The sequence below is a fragment of the Centroberyx gerrardi genome, chromosome 1 (assembly GCF_048128805.1).
Source record: "Centroberyx gerrardi isolate f3 chromosome 1, fCenGer3.hap1.cur.20231027, whole genome shotgun sequence".
Classification (NCBI taxonomy): domain Eukaryota; kingdom Metazoa; phylum Chordata; class Actinopteri; order Beryciformes; family Berycidae; genus Centroberyx; species Centroberyx gerrardi.
Window position 1 is genome coordinate 27788084 of NC_135997.1, and position 20538 is coordinate 27808621.

A 20538-nucleotide genomic window follows, 5' to 3' on the forward strand; every position below is an offset into this window, starting at 1 on the left:
GAGAGAGAGAGAGAGAGAGAGAATAATGGGAAAGCAATATGTCAGGTATACACCACGGAACGACACAGGTGGGAGAAAGAAAGAGAGAGAGGGAGGGGTAGAGAGAGGTTAAGAGATAGCATGAGAGAGAGAGAGAGAGGGGAGGTGGAGAAGGGAAGTGGAGGCAGAGCCAAGCCTAGAGGGTGTGAACAAGAGAGAGAGAGACAGAGAGAGAGAGAGAGAGAGGAGAGGGAGAGATGGTGGGCGGCTGATAATAAGAGTGCACTGGGGATGTAGATGGTCCTCGGTGCCAGCTGGCACATTCCTGTCCACATCCAACGCCCCCCAGGGCAGAGAGATGAGGTCCAATTAAAAGAGTGATAGCACCAATCTAGCTATTCTCTTTATCTGAGGATGAAAGACCTCGCTCTCTCTCTATCCCTCTCTCTGCCATCATGTCCTCCTATCTTCCTCTCCCCACACTCTGTCCTTCCTCTGAACTCGTGGCTTTTAGATAACAGCGAGGGAGAGAAGATTAGACAGCTTTTTGGAGAACATGTAGTGGACTCTTGTTTTCTAGGGAAGATCTACAGGGATCCTCTGTGTGTGTGTGTGTGTGTGTGTCTCTATGGAGTCATTAAATCACAGGGCTGCACAATTAATCATGTATGACTGCATATCTTGATTTCAGTTTACACAGTTTCTAAAATAGTAAATACTGCCATATTTGCAATGTTGAAACATTTGATCTTATTTAGAACATCTGCTGTAGCTGAATATAGTGAAGGTGTTGATATAAGATGCATAAGGTGCACTAAAATGTTTTTGCTCCTCAAGTCATCAAGACTAATAATTGTGATTAATAATCGTGATTTACAACTATATAGGAAGATAATCCTCCTTTTGCTTGACCAGAGCCCCTAAACATCAAAACAGCCTGCCTGAGGAAACAAGACTAACAAATTTCACCTTCTTTGACAAAACTGAAAACTTGTCTGGTGCAAAAACCTGATTGGTGCATCCCTAATTAAGGTGGGCGGAGCCTCCAGTGAGGCATAGTGTACTGGCCCGTCCTGATGTTTTCATCCTCACCTGCAGCAACTCCTTGAGCAATGTTATCTATTGTAGTTGCCTGAAAAATTGCCCTGTGCTTCACTGCCTTGAGGTGGGAATCTACACCTCTAAACATATCATCCTGTGAAGAAGGGTTAAAACAGATGAAACAGCGCAACACGTGTCGTCCCTCACCTCCACCAGCTGCATGAGGTTCTCAAAGTACTCCTCCTCGTCGATGGTCAGCTTGCCGTTGTGGTAGATGATGCGGTAGTGCTCCACCTTGCCGTCGCAGCTGACGCACAGGGTGTAGTCGCCGGGGTAGTTGGTGCTCTCCCTCACCAGGAACAGACCCGTCTCCGGAGGGTAGAGCAGCCGCTCGGCCTGCTCCCGAGTTATCTTCCCATGAAACCAGCTGCAGGGAGGGAGGGAGGGAGGGAGAGAGGGGGAGAGCAAGGAAGGAGAGAGAGAAAGAGAGGGAGAGGCAGAAAAGAATGGGGCGAGAGAGAAAGGAAATGGGGGAGACAGAGAGGATGGAGGAGAGAAGAGGCGGGGGCGAGAAAGGAAAGCGAGAGAGACAAAGAGAGAGGGAAGTAGAGCAAGAAACGAGATAAGGAAGAGGGTGAGAGAGGAAAGAGAAAAAAGAGGGGGAGAGAGGGAAAGGAGAAAGAGTTGGGGAGAGAGAGAAAAGGTGAGAGGCAGATCAAGAAAGGAGAAGGGAGAGATGGATAAAGGGAGAAAAAGGTGGTCCGGGAATTGTTTAGGGGCTTCAAGAACTGACAAGTATTGCTTGCATACACACACACACACACACACACGTCAAGCAAAAAGAAGTACCAAGTAAAAAGTGTTAGGCCTAGCAGTATATAAGCTGATGTAACAATGCAGCAGAGTGGACTAGTGCTTAAAGAGACAGGTTTGATCCCCACAATCCATTCATGTTGTTGAGGAAAACGTTGAAAATCCTCATCTGCTCTGTCAGAGAGTTGCTCTGGATAAGACCATCAGCTAAAAGCCTAAAACGATTCTCAACCATGCACCATCGAGGCCCACAAGTAATTGGGTTTTCATTCCGACCAATCACTACACCAATTTCACTGATTAACACCTTGAACCAGAGAGGAGGCTCCACTGGCATGTATCATGGTCCACAGCTCTGCTCTGAAATGAGAAGTGAGAAACGCGAGTGAGGCGGCGAAGGGGGAAGCCAGCAGCAGTTTCAGAGCAACACAGCGGCACTTCCAGTCTGTTCTGCTTGAGCAGTGGAGGGGAGGGGCTGTCTTGTCTGGAGGAGTCAGTGAGAAAGTACCTGAGCCCGAACAACAGGAAACATGGTGCTCTCTCTCACACACACACACACACACACACACACACACACACACACACAGAGAGAGCCTGGGGCAGAGTCGGAAACTGACACACAGGCACTGCAATAACAGGAAAATGCAAAACGGTTCAGGCGAAGACGCCGGGTCAGACAGCACCCCCCACCCCCCACCCCCCCTCCCCAGCTGACAGAGGGGTGAGAGCAGACTGAGGTGAGGGGGAACAAGAGCTGGCCAGCCTTCTCACCACTTACTGGAGTATATAAAAAAAACAGGCCTCTGCTGACCGTAAGCTTAGCTAAAGGCAGGCAGGCTGCTGGGAGTCCTGCTGGTTTTAACCAGCTCTGAGAACAAATATAGCTCCGGTTCCCCCGATTTAGCGGCTATAACCCTGCCTCAGTCTCACCATATGGCCTGGTGGCTGCATCTATAGGCTACTAATGGATGGATTAGTAAGCCGCACCACACTGTCATCCACTGGTCCATCCTCTTTTCTAATGTCTGCTCTGCTCTAAGTCCTCTAGCGTGGGCTGGGTATTGTTGGAGATTGATATGGGTTGGATATTTAATACTCGATTAGTTTGTGTAAAATTTGCCCAAGCTAATTGTATAAGACTAAACTCCATTGATTTTCTAAATAAAATACCGCTAGGCTAGAACAAAACCTGAGATCCAATTATAAGGATTCAGCATTTTGAAGCTGTGATATATTTTGATAGAGTTTGTCTTAAACCTGATACAGGTACCAAACAAATCGGTACTCTATCTACTCTGCGTCCACAGCCCCGTGGTCTTGCGTCAAACACTCCACCATCCCAGCAACCCGGACCACAAAACAGCACACCGTTGCCCATCGATTCACATCAGTCTTTGTGTGAAAGGTCGTATCAGCCACAAACAGTAGCAGCCCACAGGGTCTCTCTATCAGTGTTGGCTGGTGAGTGGGCGGTAATCAACGGCTATAATTGATTTAGCCCGTTTTCCCCTGGCCGCCTCCTCCTCCTCCTCCTCTCCCTCCCCCTCGTCCTCCGCCTTCTCAGACGGAGCAAAGCAGAGGCCCTCGTGGCAAAGCAGCTTAATGCGGGTTGAGTTGATTAGATCAGCGCAGGCAGCTTCTCCGATGGACAGCAGCTCCTTAACTCCCATTAATCCGAGAGCAGGCGCCAGGCGCGCACGGCCCGGGCCCGCAGACGAACGCAACAGCCCCTCGGTGGACGCCGCACTAACTATTCTGACCGCAGGAATCAACTGCAGCGCTGTCTCTTACATTACATCATCTTGAAGTGACGCTTGTCAGACTGTTTTTCAATCAATAAAATGTCCCAAAAAGATGGTAAACAACTCGATGGGAACAAGAGGGAAGGCTGAACACCCCCATCCTCCTTTAGGGTGGTGCTGCTCCCGGGCCAACGCAGGGCAGATGTCTGCCACATGGGGGCGGCAGAGAGAGCGAGCTGTTAGAGGCCAGAGAAGGAGGCGAGCATCCATCGGTCAGGGTGAGCGTGGGGACAGAAGACCACAGCTGAGCCCTTATGTAACCCAGAGGAGAGGGAGAGGTCTTCCCTGAGACATCTGCTAGCGATTCATAACTAGCAACTCCCTCTGGGTTTCAACTAATGGCCCCTGAGGACCGGGTCCTGGGTGACCTGACCTATATGAAACAACCATTTAACTATGCAGTGATCTCATTAAATGCAGCGGTAGAGACAGGAGGTCGGCAGCAGTAACCGTGGCTGTCTGCCTATCGTATTTTCGAAGTGTGTACACCACGGCGTTAGCCTGAGCAACGAGCCACTGGGAGTACACTCTTTTTCTACAGCGCAACTAAAATAAAATTAGCCAAAGTGACAGCGGTTGAGCGGTTAGTCAGCGCTAAAAAGGTGACCACTGCTGAACTTTTGGGACACGTCAGCCATCAACGGCCGACCACATCTTTTGCGCATCCTGTTTCCCCTACCGAAGTGAAAACACCTGCTGTGCCCTAAACGGACGAGAAATTGATGACAGCTATACTGAGGTGTAACAATTTCTGTGTGAAAGACATAAATAAACGCATGAAAATCAACGCCTGAATATTGGGGTCGTGGTTTTGAAATAATGTCAGAGATTTTATGTTCACTGGTAGCATATCAAGCTGATGCAAAATTTAATCAGAGCTACAGAAAAGTTGCTGCAAGCGCTGGAAAATTCATGCTGTAATTTGCTCGCAATTACCTACATGACTATGTGAATGCCTTCATATTTCATTTTGGAGTTTAATAATTAATGCGGTTATGATTCGTTTGTGCAACAAGCAACAAAGTATACAGTATATACAACATGAGTTTGTAGTTACCATTGGGCCTAACCCTAACCTCAACATGCTGGACGACCCAGTGACCAGTTCATGATGGTGTGGACAGACAGTATGGGTGTGTCTTAACCACCAGGCAGAGGGAGAGGGGGCCACACTATCAGCAACAGGCAACAAAGTGAGACACAGAGGGACAAAAGTCTATTCAAATGTTTCCTGGCAACAAGATGCTACTATGTGATAACACCAACTATTGTGTGCCCAAAGCTGCCACATGTAATACTGCGTTACACAGCACATGCTTATATCTGTACTTGTAGATAGCACACTCCCTTACAGTGGAACGCTTTCCTCACATCACACTAGAATGAACAACCTCCAGTTCGGTGCCATCCTCACCCCCTGAGGTCAGCAGTCTAAATCGGAAGCGAACAGTAAAGTTTAAATACTTGTTTACTATCATTTGCGGGGTCTCACTACAAAAGCCTCTGCGCCTTGAGGATGACAGCATCTCACAGCTATGTGACGATACTGTGGCAGCCTGTGTGCTCTCGGCGTTCCTGCCTCGTTCCATTTGCATAAGCCTCTCGTTATATTTTCCTCTTTTTGAAATAGCTGCCGTTTCAAAGGGCCCGATTCAAATCTAGTGCGCAGCCGGTCCTGGCCTCTGTGGCAGCCGGAGAGAGACAAGAGAAGACGCAGTAAAAAACAAATGACTCTGCTAGGGATGGAAGTTCCATCTTTGATGCTTTGCCTGACTTTTGAAGTGAACACTACATTTTCCCTTGCTGCAGGCAACAGAAGTGAATGGAGGCACAACAGCTAGTTCACACAATTGGCAGGAAGGCGAGCATAATTAACACTGATGTAGTGGTAGGGCCTCATGATTATAGATAAAATTATCATCTTGATTTTTGCAGTAAACTATTAGTAGACCTGCTGATCTCAAAGACAAAATTCTTGTACTACACTTTTGGCATCGCATATCAAAATCAATTTTCAACTACAGAGGACATTCATTAAAACTGCAATATACGAGAATCCACAATTAACTATACAGCCTTATGTAGACATTAATTAAAAGGTGGATATACAATTAAATCTAGCCAGTGATCATCATGAGGTGAAAGACCACCAATATGTATAAAAAAAAAATCTGAATTTAGATTTTGTTTTCTTACAGACAGTGCTTTTTATAATGTTCACCATGATTTATATAGTGTGCACTCACACACAACAACAATATAAGACACATACACAAACATACACACATAAACACGGCAATGCCATGATACACAAACAAAATACACTACACACCCAAGACGGACATTGCTATGTTAGACAAGCGCACACGCACACGTGCGCACACACACACACACACACAGAGAGGTGGGTTTCTCCTCCACTACACCTCTGGTACTTACGGCATAAGACTGAGCTTCCCTCCTGACTTGACTCCTTCCCTTTTCTGGACATAGTTTGCTGGGATGGTTCCCTCCCTGCCCACTGTGTTCCTCGCTCTGTACCAGTTGGGATCCTGAAACAGTCCATCAACATAAAGCGGTTAGCACAACATTACTGTTGATAAGAATTATGATGTGCTATCATCTCCCCAAAATCTCAGGCAATGGGTAGAATGGGATTCAATGGGGTTAGAAGGCTAAACTATGCCCCTTGAAGGTTGGATGCCGAGGGTTTGTAGCCAAGTCCACTTTAAGACTACCAGGTGAATCATTCATTCATGGGCGGAGCTTAAAGCGGGCAGTGAAGGCTATATCTGAAGCAGCAATGGGAGCCAGTGAGCGGCTCTGGCTAAAGAGGAAGCACACTGACTGGGGCATAAAGCTGCTAATGTAGATACCCATGAGTGTTTTAAGGTAGGAATCATTTGTTTGACTGCAGCATGCCTGCTGGTGCACCATTTGTTAGAAGTATGTTCGCTGGTATCTCGATTTCTTAGCATGTTGATATGTTGGCTTGTTAGCTCTTGTTTGTCTGTAGCATGCTAGCTGACATAGTGTTTCCCAGTAGCATGATTACTCTGGCCGAAAAGAAAGGATATCAGCTGGGGTCCAGATCTTATGACTAAGACAATATGAAAAAATATGAATATCAATCTAGTTATATATCATATGATAGTATATATGGTAGCTGGAGTGAGTAGTGATACGCTCCTCTCAGCTCTTGGTATTATTGTTTACCGATACAATTTAGTTATACAAAACTGCTGAGTAGGCCATTTCAAGCCAGAAGAATCCGCCATCCCTTTAGCCTATAATTGCTGATACAATTCGGTTTCTGAACTGCTGAGTGGACTGTTGGTGTGAGCCGTCCCATTGAGTATTGTTGCTGAGTTTAGAAATTACTGAGTAATGTTAAGAGCTCGGAATAAGCCTAAGTGTAGGTAAAGGGTAGTGGAAGCTGTGTTTGGTATTGACAGCAGGTGTAGAGGGGGGGGATTCTGGGACACTAGAAATTACTCTTGAGCCTTCTAGAGGCGTTTTGGGCCAAATTCAACTACACATCACAGTTTAGTGGATTTATGAGAGAATATTGCTTTTGTCCTCTATGGTCACCATTTGTGGGTTAGTACATTATTCTTTTGACTTTGTAATTCCAATTGCCAGCCATTTTTTTTTCTTTTGCAAAGAAATGTTCAATATTGCCAATATGCCAATATTCTACAATTAGCAACTGGGAAAACTAAAATTGTAATATACGATTATACGCGATTAACTGTGCAGCCTGAAAAGTAAATTAAAAGGTGGTTAAACAATGAACTCTACTAGTACTCTAGAAGTACCCCGATATCAAAAATGTGTCTGGGATGGCAGCTTTGAGGCTTGATTTGTTACAACATGCATTGTTAAATGTGTGCCTAGCCCCAGTCTTCCTTACCCTGGTGACTCCGATGATTGTCAGCACATCTCCTTTACAGAAGGGCAGGTCCTGTTCGTTGGTGGTCTGGAAGTTATACTTGGCTACGCACTCTGTGCCATTCGCCCATGGTGCCTACATCACCCAGGACAGAGAGGAACAGACACAAATCACAGCAATGAAATTCATTTTATGTTTTATTGTCCTTTATAGGATGAGCTGAGAAGTGTGCATTATAGCAAAATGACTGTCTGTAAAGGACAAAATGGCAATGAACTTTGTGAAATAGCTGAGTTTCTTTAGAAATATGGTTGTTATACAAACATTACAATGTCTTGTATTGGATGTGTCTTGTAAGCCCATGTGACCTGGGCACATAGATCACATGATACTGAAATCAAATCAAATCAAATCAATATAAGCCACGTACAGAAGGGTTAAAAATTACTATCATTTGTTTTGTGCTTTCAGTCTTTTTGAAAGAAGTAGGTATCACTATTTACTATTTCCCCCTAAATGGCGAATACCTCATGAAACTCTTCATTTGTGACACCTCTCTGGGTGTCCTTACTTGACAATCTAAGAAAGCTTATTCTACTGTTGCACTCATCGTCAGTCGCTCTAGATAAGAGTGGCAGCTAAGCCTAAAATATAAATGTAAATGACAGTGAGGATTAGAATGCTGAGCATATCCAGTTTGTGCTGTTAGATCAGTACTCTGATGCGTTCAAGAAGGTGCCGCAGTACTGTCAATGAGATTAAATGAAAGCCAGAGTACAAAGCAGCAGGTGTGACTGAGCGAGTAAACTGTCCTTGTACAACCCGCTCTATTTCTGACGCCACGCAGCACAGCTGAAAGTGTCTGATGCATCAGTCACTGCAAGCACATCTCTCAATCAATACTGCATAAGTTTGGACTGCTAGTGACGACTGCCAGTGAGGGCCATGAGGATATAGAAAACCTCTCCAGTGTTATTAATTTACATCCATGGGTTTGGGTGTATGGGTTTTACATTACACTTTAGGCACTTACTTGATGGTCATATTATGGATGGGCAGTTGGACAAACACATCAGGAAACGGCAGTGGACAGAATCTATTGCTGGTAGAAATTTCCTTGCCTATCTTTTGCCAATACAGATTACCTTGATCCTAGTGCAAGACACTCAATTGGGGAAGCACACACAAGGACAAAAGTTATGCTCAAGTTGATTACAAATGTATTTAGAGCCAGCACAGAAGGCAGCCTAAACACACCAGGCATTTCATAGAGCCTCCCTCAGAGCATGCTGGGTTTGTCCCTGTGTACGATTCCTAATGGGAATGCATGGCCACTTCAGTTTTTTTCTTGACTCTGAAGACTTAAACTATAATTTAAAATTGAAAAATGTCACTCCCTTGCATATTTAAAAGCTACATATCAGTTCACCACCCCAGGTATAGACAAATACATTGGGGGTGGACAATATATGTGGTGATTGGGTGACAGGAGCATGTGCACTATCGCCCGACCCTAGCTCAAATCTGGAGCAGCTTACAAGTGACCAGGTTGGGGTTCATCATCTTGCTCAAGGACTCTTTGAGAGGACACTTGACCGCTGATGGATGCACACTGGCGGTTGCAGGGATTGAGCTTTTGACCTTTTGGTCACGAGATGATCACACTAACCAATAAGTCACACTGCTGCCCCTCAAGACAACAACATGAATTTTAGTTCCAACTGATTCACTGACAAAATGTTTTCATCATGAAAACTTCAGACCGCTAGAACAACCTGACAGAAATATTCATTTTAGCTTACACATCCATAATCAACACATAGAAGTAGAATACATCCAATGCATGGAAGACACGACAATGGATTCTCTAATTTGAAGTGAATGAACTTTCATGAGAGAATAACACGTACAACGAGGTTGTGTTTCTTAATTCCTGAAAAGTTGACGTTTCTGAGAGATACTTGGTTTTCACTTGACAGCAGCGGTGCACTGTGGTGCGACAGATGAAAATAACTTGGATCAATAGGGACATGCGAAGGCGGCGGATGCAGGAGAGATGGTAATCCTACCCTGAAGCTGGCACATGAGCAGCATTAGCCAAACCACTGAGACAGCCAGGTAACGTGAAACCACTAAAACAGGGTTGGGCATTTTGATAGATGTGTGCGCACAGGTTATGTGCATTAGCGTGGTGCCGCGAGTGTGTGAGTGCATTTCGGCACCTTCGTGTCAGCATGTACGTCTTCCCTTGTGTGTGTGTGTGTGTGTTGTGTGTGTGGGTGCACTGTGCGTGTGTTTAGCTCCTGTTGTGATGAGACTGTTAAACCTGCAGAAGAGGTTTATGATTTCAGCCGCGTTCACATGGGACATTTGGCATCCGTCACAGTCATGGACAGGTATGCGTTGAAACCACGTAGGTAGTGTTGCTGTGGGCGTGTCTCGAAACCTTTTGAAGCGGTCTGTGCAAATTTCATTGGCTGATGAAGTCCATTAGCAGACGACGTTTACCTGCGCTCTGTCAAAAATTCAACTAGTTTAAACCTTTTTGACTGACTGGGTTGCGATATTTTCACATCCATGTCATCTGCCAATACATTGGTCTCATTGAAATACATGGGATTTTTTTTTTTTTTTTTGGACATTTGAATGGGGCCTTTGACTCCTCTTGTGATTTATGTTACACTTACATTTATATTTGAGGCATACAGTTGACGCTTTAATCCAGAGCAACTTGAAAGGAGTGCAGCAGTAGAATAAGCTTCAATTCCTACACTGCTAACACTACAACAGCCAATAGTAAGGAATGTAAAGGTGAGAGCCATCATGCCCTGACAATATTCCTGTTACCCAAGAACAATCGGGTAAGTGTGTGTGTAGCGCTACTGTAGCAAGAGAAATGAAAGAAATAAGAGAGGCAGAAGGTTTTATTTCTAAAATTATGTAAATTATACTTTGATTTAGTGGATTCAAATATAGTGTTCCTAAATCTGGAAAACCTGGGAAATCTAGGTGGAGAAAGTGGATGACACTCTCACACCCTGTAACTGTCCTCAAGGTGCCCTTGGGGGGGATTAACCTCCTCGCTTCACTTACCTGGATCCCAGACATGGTGAAGGGAATTGGGCAGCAGGCGTCCTCAGGCAGGTAGCGGTCACTGTTCAGCTGGTACCATCAGAGCTGCAACACACACAATGAAAAGCAAGGTGTTACAAATACAATCTACAATCAGTATATTTGAAGGTATATTCACTAAAGATGGGATATAAGCTTTTTGTAACTTTTTTTGGACTTATAATTATATGCTTTGTCTGTATGACTGCCATGCTGTTTTACTGCTAGTATGCAAGTATGCATTAAGAAAATGTCAAAAAAAATAAAACAGAAAAACAGCTATCACTGGTTCATGTTATTTTAGGTCATTTTATTTTGTCAGTGTTCATTTTTTGAGGGGTGTATCCCTTTACAACCAAACCGTGAAACCTGGGCTGGTTAAGGTATCGGAGTCTAAGTTTTGGTATCTTGACAGGTGCAGACACGGCTAACATACAAGTACATGTCCACAGAGAGCAAGCCACAATGGGGCCAAACTAAACCACCACATCCTGTGGCCCAGTTATGCAAAAGAAAGAGACTGATCTTGTAGTTTCCTTACAGTACATCAACTCAGCTATTATGTGTTCAGTCACACCCACCAATATAAACAAAAATCAATTCTATTTTCAGAAAGAGATTTATCTATGATCTTCACCCTTCACATAGCTCACATCAATCTGATACTACTTACTATTATGTATACTATTTCCCTATCATAAAGATCTATGTCAGCCTAACAAGGTGGATAACCTGAGTTTAGGCCAAGACATTCCTGGTCACACCATGAACACAGATTTCCTATCGAAGTCTAGCTCAAGCCCCATTAACAAAGGAGTTCCTGTGACACCTGGAGATGAGTTATACATTCCTTTTTAATGGACAAATCTTGCAAATAAAAAAAATAAATAAATAAATAAATAAATTTAAAAAAAGCATTTAACACAAAGATATTAACACAATATATGCCTATTCAAATTGAGAGGGCATGTGCCCCCTCAGATTTTTCTAACCTCTGTAAGATCAAAAATACTGCTTCCATTGCTTTCCATTTGACACTTCATTTTGATGAATCCAATTGTGTAATCCAGTGTAATAGATCATACCTCAGTAATCCACCCTCCCCCATCCTCATTTTTTCAGTTCCTTCTACAAATGAGCTGGCACCACCAGAGATAGCTGGATTTAAAAGGCTGATGATAGCCACGTTATTATCTATGTTTTCGAGCGATATTGTAGTGATTTTACGTATAATTGCCGAATGTTTGTATGAATTTGCGCCCCTAGAAAAATTCTGGGGGCACTACATCTCAGTCCGCCCCAAGTTCTGCTCCGACCCCCGGGTTGAGATCCCCCGAGCTGAGAATAAAATGAAAGTAGCAACAAAGGCAGCTCTCTGGTATTGGCTGATTCTGCGGAGCTTCTCCCCTCAGCAGCCAATCATTTGTTTGTTGGAGGTGACCTTGATACAGCGAGACGAATGCAGGAGAGAGAGAGAGACTCACTCTGGGGTAACACTGCTAGGATGTATGGTAGCTGGGTGGACTGGACACAGCCACAACGCACCAGATGCCAGTCCTGGGGCGTGTCGGGTGTGTGGCAGAGAGAGTGAATGTATGTGTGTGTGTGTGTGTGCGTGTGCGCGAGAGAGAGAGAGACTGAAGAGAGATCATGTGTATATATGTGGCTTAGAGAGCATGCATGTGTGCCTGTGTGTGCCTAAAAGAGCATGAGTGTGTGTGCCTGAAAGTGTGTGTGTATAAAAAGAGTGTGTCTATGTGTGTGTGTGCCTAAAAGCGAATGCATGTCTATATGTGTGTGCCTAAATGAGCTTCTGTATGTGTGTGTGTGTGTCTTTTTGTGCAGCCGAAAGAGCGCCTGTGTCCGTTTGTAACAGTGAGTGTGTGCCCGAGTGTCAGTGTGTGTGTGTGTGTGTGTGTGTGCCTCCACCTCCCCCAAGCACTGGGTGACCAGGCCAGAGAGTCCTGGAGGCGACAGCATGGCCGCTTGGCTCAGACTGCAACACGCTGAGACAAACTGAGGCAGAAAGAGAAGACAACGGAGGCGCAGAGGAACGATGTGCCGCCGACTGAATCCACAGCAAACACAAAGCATCGCCTAAAGAGAGAGACGGCACACTCCCAACTGATTCCCGTCCAGACACACATTCCATAAACAGTTCCATAAAGCTGTCTCCAATGCTCAGTTCAGTCTGAGCCAACACCTACAGTTTAGTTTATTTCAACAAATGTAAGAAAAAGTTCTACTGCAAACAAAATTAGTTCAACATGCATTTCTGTGGGATTTTTGGTCTAAAATCTAAGTAAATCACAGAAATGTATGGTAAAGAATAAAATTTAAATTTTCTAAAAAATCTAGTTTGCAAAAGCATTCAACCTCTTTACTCATTTGGGCTGTATTGCCTCACTGGCAAAAACATTTTATGACATATTATGCGTACTTCACCTTTAGGAAATCGTATTTTTTGAATGTATTTTATTTTCAAAATGACATGAAAATGACAATAATGCATCTAAAACACTGACAAGGATGCAACATTAAAGTTCATCCTATTTCCAATGTGGTCCTTCAAGGCAAAAAACATGGTGGTAATCAGTGGCAGCGTGTATTAACATTCAATTTAAAAAAAGAATGCGGTTACAGTAAGGCCTGCAGTGGCCCCCGTCTACGGCATCTCACTTCCGAACAGCCCAGAGAACAGGAAGTTGAAGGGGGAGGCGGTGGGGTGAGAAGGAGGAAGTAGCTGACGCGTATTTTCCGATGCTTCGTATGAGTGAGGGAGGGGGAGAGGGATGTGTGTGATTGTGCGGTTAGGGGCGGGGGGGGGTGGGGGTGGGGGGTGGGGGGGGGGGGCGCTGTGAGCGTGGGTACTTTGATCACCATTTCCCCCTAGTCTGACCACAGCCATTCTTAACAGTCTGATGTTGAGGGGACAGAGCCATGTAGGTCTATATATGCAGTGTACAGAATACTACAAACACCTTTTACACAATTCATTGGAGGCTTCATTGGAGTGGCGACATGACAAATCCTCCGTCAACCTCTCTCTTCCCTTTCATTTTGATCTCCCCCTCATGTTAGAGGTGGATTTGATTAGTAAGGGATCATAGCTTTTACTTGGATTCAGCAGGTCAATCTATTTCATGGAAAGAGTAGGCCTAACACTTTGTACACTTAGCGTAGACTATGAGAATCAGTTGTTTTCACTTGCGTTCCTAAGTAACCCAGTGCTCTGTGTAATTTTAGAGCCATGAAAATGATGCATCTCCTCCAGAGGGCCTGGCAGCGTCTTCTCTGAGCGCATCAATGGCCTCGCTTCACGGCGCTGCCATATCCCGTGCTGAAACAGGAAGCAGACTAATTGCAGAGCATTGCAGATCTGTATGCAAACTGACAGAGCCAAATATATCCGTGGCCAGGCTGCTCTGGTGCACCCAGAGGGCGCCCACTTCTTTCACTTTGCCATTCTTTAGGTTTAGTGCACAGCGCCGCTGGAACGGAGCAGCGCCGCTCACCAGCCCACAGCCGGACCAGCTAGCCAATGGAGGAGAGACAAGCGAGTGCTATTCTTATCGTCTCTCTCCAGCACCGAGGAATGCCCTGGAGCTATTCAGCATCGCGCTGCTCGCATCTCTCTCCTTAAGTTAGTCAAGTGGCACTCAGTAAAGGCTGTGTGCAAAAATTAGTTCTTCTATAATTCAATTTTTCAGAGTGGATTGTCTGGCTAAATGGGTAGAGCAAGGCATGAACACCAACAGGGTTAGAGGTTCAATTCCCGGTGTAGCTCAATGGGCAGAATATGGTATCAACACTGCCACAGTTTGATTCCTACTGGAGCCACCCATACAACAAATGTATGCATTCAAATGGCATATATGTTGGACAGTGAGAATGAGAGGCATGGCTAGAAATGAAGGATTGCTGTTATGCAACTGCATCTTGCATTATTACATTATGTGAGTATATACGTAGAAACCTAATTTGGATGTTAGAGGAAAGGGGGGTTGGGTCAGAGTGGGCATGTCAATGGGGTTATCAAGCGAGCTCCTCCCATCACTGATGTCTGGCTGAATTAGACGCACATCTCCAAGACGTTCAACAGTTAATTCTAGCATCCTAGAACCATGAACCATACCGCCTCTCAGCACTGATCAGACCTACACTTCACTTACAATACACTTGAACCAAGGTCAAGGACAAACTTGACACCAAAGCAGCAATCTTAGCATTGGAGAGTCACCGCATGGCTCTGCATACATTAAGGTCACACATAAACGTGCAATGTTATTGACTACTTAGCATTCCAGTCCATCTAGGCAACCAGCTGTGCCACACACACAAGTGGAAATCACCTCCTTCTCCACTCCCCCTGCTCCTCATTTTCTCCCTCTGCACTACAGGAACTCCTGGTGACAGCGCCATGGCAACCCACCGCGTGACGTTACACCGGCCTTTGATGTAGCACTTCCCAGAGCGCAACAACGCCTTTTCCTCTGCTACGCCAAATGACAGCCACTGTAATGTCACTACCATTAGTGTCTTGTGCATCCTGTTTATTATTACCAGTTATTTTTTTCCAATTATTACCTTGACCTTACCTTGTCCATTGCATGTCCTACATATGAACTTGTGTCACCATGCAAGTTATTCAGTCACTGCACCAATGCCACCAAGACAAATGCCTGTGCTTTTACTGTACTTGAGGAGTAAAGTGATTTTGACTCTCTCCTCCGCAGTACGCCAACACCCAGAATCCTGAAGCGAGGCTGCTGTGTTAAAAACAAAACACAACTAGAGAAAGTAGTTATTAAGGATCCTACAGCAAGCATGAATCTTTGCTTTGAGCCGTCCGGGCCTCGTTAAAGACGAGCCCTCTCAAGGGTGTTGGAAAACAAATCTTCTCTGAAAGGAGAATCTGAGCCGTCTCTTCCTCCTCCATCGAGATAGCAGTGAAAGAAAGAGGACTCCTACACCCCTCTAATCTACCCATCTGCGAGGGGGGGGGGGGGGCAGCCATGCAAAATGTTGCTGCTTATTGTTGGAGAGAGAGAGAGGGGGAGAGAGAGACAGAAGGTGAGAGATGCTGAAGGAAAATTTCAATTTCGGCTCATCAGATAGCACCTTCAAGTCTATATTTGAAATTGTTGAGAGATGCAGCAACATAACTACAGCATACAAGCCCTTGAAAGGGGAAAGTCTGACCAAAAATAAAGTACACATAAAGTTATACCCATGATTTTTCAGTCTAGTGACAGCAAATGTCTCCCTTAGCAGCAGTGCTGATTTACTAACACAAACATGTCCCTTCCAAAGCCCGGAAACAAGACAGCCAAGACTCACTGATATTTATTTTATTTCCCTTACTTGTCATTTCATGCATCTTGTCATTCTGTTTTCCACCATCTCGGGTTCTGTTCCCATTTAGCTTTTGTTATCCGATTCATTTGGGTCTTTGCTTGTCATCTTGATTTGTTTGTTTCTTTGGCAGCGTTTTGAGTCTTGAGGTGAGATGCTTTTATATGCAACAAGTTTTTTTTTTTTTTTTAAATCTCATCTGCTCATTTAGTAATTTGTTTTGGTTCTTTCTGTGGTTTTATATAGTTGTAATTTATTACAGTGTTTTTTTCCCATCACTTCACATTTATGTTTCATCACTGTGCACTAGAGACATCCTGGAGCTGCTCCACTGATAATGAATGGGAGACTGACTGTGGATAGAGTGACAGTACAGAGGGTGACTTTACAGGGTAATGGCACATTTCCTGATTCACAACTGTCAGCACTAAGCACTGCCATGAAATTAAGTTCATTTAGATGTAAAAGCTTGAAGCAATTTCCCACAATTCCACAAATCAGTCTCCCAACTCATTGTCAATGTTGCAGCTCCGGGATTTGTGTCTGGATGACATGACAGAGTAGAGGCTTCGTTCTCCACTTTCTGTCTTTGGGGGTGAGTTACAATTTACAATTTTAGACATTTAGCTGACACTCTTATCCAGAGCAACTTATGAATAAGAAGATGTGAGTGTCTGCAACTGTGTTAATGTGAAGCAGGACGATGTTCTGTCAATTTTCTCTGGATAAATAAAAGATATCTATATGGCTGTAGAGAGGGCTGGTGTTTAACCGAGACTACGGTTGTTACCAGATTCTAAAACCAGTGCGACAAAGCCTCAGGTTATGGAAACAGAAGCCTTTGGTCTGAGACAAGCCCAAGGCCATACACAGCTTACAAAGAGTCCCTGCTAGCACAGCCTCTAGCTGGTGTTACAGCAGCCTGCTTACGCTTACTTGGGCTGGCAGGTTGGCCTGGCCCAGATACATGCCATGTGTCTGTCTCTCTGTGCATGGGAGAGGACATCATATCAAACTCCATGCTGATATCTGGTAGCTGAATGCTTGGCAAACATGCATACCTTATAGAATATAACCTCCTGAATCATTTGGGTGCACTCTTCAAGTTGGCATACAACCAATCCACCAAGCTTCAAGAAAATTGCAAACTGTTTTGTTATTCCTCCACCAAAATATGTGTGTGTTAAAGCAAAGCAAATCAATTTTAAAAGTGGACATTTCCCCCCTCCCAATACACGCTACTTAGAAGACCTCAAACAGAACCAGGAATGAAAAATATTTCCAACATCCTGTACTGGTTATTCCCAAAGTCCAGAGACCCATTCACATTACGATGCCATTAATTGTCCCGAGGGAAATTCAATTTACAAAAGCCAGAACAAAACAACAGCAACCATCACACTCGACAACAGGCAGCATTCAGTACATTCACCGGTTAACAACATTCCCCGTTAGATTCCAAATCTGGTTAGTCGAGTAATGCCCACTCCGAAAACAAAGTGTTTTGTATGCTGCAAAGTGGGCAGCATACAAAACAAATGGAGTTTAAAATGGTCCCTTATTTGTTGTAGTTGTATGTGTCTGAGTTCACTGAGAAAGACGTTTTCAACTTATGCCACACTGCATTTTTAACGGTCAGGAAAGTTACTCTCAGTCACTTCTGTGCTCTGCTTCTTCTGACTCAGTCCTGCCTCTCCCTCTCTGCCTGCATAACTAGGCTATACAACTCTATAGGGTATTTGAATATGGGGGATGTGACTTATGAGTGACTGATGGACTATGTCATATCTGTTGAACTGTCCCTTGGCACAGTATGTGAGGCTCCTGTACAATGTGTCAGTATGTATCAAACTCTCTTCTTAAGTGCACTTGAGAATCCCTAACAGCTCTAGTGATGCTGTTGTGCGCTTTGACCTCCGTGTGGAAGGCAGGCAAACGAAAACAGAATTTCACATTATGTTTTCATGCCTTTGCACCGATATCGCCAAGGCAAATTGTTGCATATTTATTGCAAGAATTTCCACTTGACCTTATGTAACAGTGCAAACAAATTACCCTTAATCATCTATGTGCTTTAAATAGCTGCAGCCTACAACATGGTTTGTTTAGCCTACTTCAGGTGCAGAGAGATAAGCGTCTGCCTGTGTACAGGCCGGTACACCACTGATTGTCTTCCTGTACGATCTGAATGCGTGGCTGCAGCTGGACGGAGGCAAACAGCAGGCCTGAAGTCTCAGTTACACTTTCCTCTACAAACAACCACACATAATCCATTACTAAATTACACTTATGTTAGTGAGAGATTGGAGGAGAGCCCCTGTGTACTGAAATATAGGAAGCGCCGTTTTGAAAAGCCTTATGCAACTGCAACAGAATACCGGGCTGCGTGAGATAACGAGTAAACACCAGTTTAAAACATAAGAGCCGAACCACTCGGACGGCCACACTGACCACCAAAGAAGATCTGTGCAATTCGGATCTTGCCCTTTTCCACAGTCAAAGCCAACTGATGCAGGGCAAATTGAAGTGGGACAACAAGCAGGACTATGTACTGTAATTTTTTGATGCAGACCTGGGTTCCAAAACTTCCAATTCAATACTGCCTTTTTTACCATTATTAGTCTATTTGTTGAATGAGAGAACATTTCATTATGGAATACGATAAATTATTTTGTGTGTGTACATGCAATCAGCTCTTCAAAATAAAAATCCCACCATGCTCAATTGACTTCCTCACAACCAATTTCCATAAAAAAGAAGAAAATGTGTATTCTGATTGAAAACAATCTACAATTTCGAAGCTTTCCAATAGCTTCTGATGTACATGTACAGGAGAAAAATATATACCCATTACTTGCACCTGTTACATATTACAGGAAAAAAGTAGGCAAAACAAACCTAAGAAGTTAAATGATAAATATTAACAAACTAAAATGTATATAGAGGCATTTCTTCAGTTATAGTGAATTAACTGCATGGAATTCATGGAACGAGCTTTTACACACATCTCTCCTCTCCTCATTCCTTATACTGCTTATTGCCTTTTATATCGCACTATGACTAAGATTAACTAAATGTTAAACAAATATGTACAGTGTAATGAGCAATGTTGGAATGTTTGGAATGCGCTTTTGCACACAGGCCGTCTCTTATTCCTCCGACACACACTTCCACACAGCCTCGGATGTTTTTATGAGCAAATCTCACACACGTTGGTGGAGTTTCAAGCAGTTGTCTATGGCCTTATTCCTCCTACATCTGCTGCACTGTGGCTTCTTCCGGTGATTTTTATTTTGTGTAATGAGTCGGCTTTTCTTTCTCCATTAGTGTTATGCGGGAGGGAAGTCTACAGGATTTGGGCATTGCCTGTCTGTTCTATCCAAACTGTGCCGGCTCGGCTCGTCATCATCCAAATCCAATCCAACGTCGGAGCCCCATCAGACTCCATCGGGTCAGCATTCAGCAGAGGAGCGATGCATCTATTTGCTTGTTTGATTTTAGTCTATTTAGAGTCAACTCTATTCCAAACTGTCTGAGGCTTTATCTCAGGTGAGTATTAGAGCTTTACTTTCCATAATTATAATACTCTCAATTACAGTCTTATCCCCTACGAAAGTCTACATCATCTTCACCAGGCTATTGTTCTGTCAGTGGTCAGATGTGTGAAAATTGTTTTTATTTTTTAGATTTTTTTTAGATGGAGCTCACTTCAATATAAAAAAAAACAAACTGTGCTGGCCATTCAAGTGTTGAATAGCAGCTGGAGGAGAGAGAGACATTCACACCTGGGCATCAACATCCTGCAGGCCATTGTTCTGGTGTAAATGGAGGCATTTTGCTGTGAGAAAACTGCAAAGACTGCATTTACTTTCCAAGTTGACTTTTTTTTTTGAATTTTAAAAATATATAGCTCATGACTCCATAAGTCATGGAAGGATGAGTCCAATGCATTTACAGTGCTGGAGAAATGTAAGTTTGGTGGCATCAACCCATGGCCTTTGTAGTGTTAAAACAATATAATTTGTTATAGAGTACATACTGTATATATCTATGTTTATAATTTTTTCAATAGCCATGACTAAACACAGCACATCTGAAGTGTTAGGAGAGGAGGAGCTCCGAGGCAGCATCACAGGTGTGGTGGTGCCAAGGGCAGATTTGGCTAGCGAGTCCTGACTCGGGCTCAGCACAAAGTTTGTATTGTAGAGTGTGCTGGCAGCAAAAGAAACGGGGGGAAGAAAATATGGAAATGTGACCTACTGGGTATGCAAATATACAGCATCGGCTCACAAAAAACACAGTGACAGGGCTAGAGGCTCTGCAGAGTGGACAGTGTGGAACTGTCAACAACAGATGACTTGTGGCTATATCGTGTTTCCCCATATGTAAAATTCTTGACAGCAGGCCTGTTTGTTACAGCCAAAGATGGAGACGTACGAGGCGTATGAGGTGTCTGCCATGGCACGGGCTGACAGAATATGACATCCCTGGTTGGAGAATATGCAAATACTGACACGTGTACACATGAGTGAGCTAATCATTTTA

General features: G+C 44.1%; 1 protein-coding gene across 1 annotated transcript in view; it reads right to left on the reverse strand.

Annotated features, from left to right (window-relative positions):
* Positions 1 to 20538, reverse strand: part of cskl (c-src tyrosine kinase-like) — a 51017-nt gene that overhangs the window by 10187 nt on the left and 20292 nt on the right. The window contains exons 2-5 of the mRNA XM_071897329.2: positions 10621 to 10704; positions 7549 to 7662; positions 6075 to 6187; positions 1228 to 1447 (exon numbers count right to left, since the gene is read on the reverse strand). Of these exons, the coding sequence (XP_071753430.1) occupies positions 1228 to 1447; positions 6075 to 6187; positions 7549 to 7662; positions 10621 to 10635 (462 nt within the window). The 5' untranslated portion in view covers positions 10636 to 10704. The remainder of the gene's footprint in view (positions 1 to 1227; positions 1448 to 6074; positions 6188 to 7548; positions 7663 to 10620; positions 10705 to 20538) is intronic.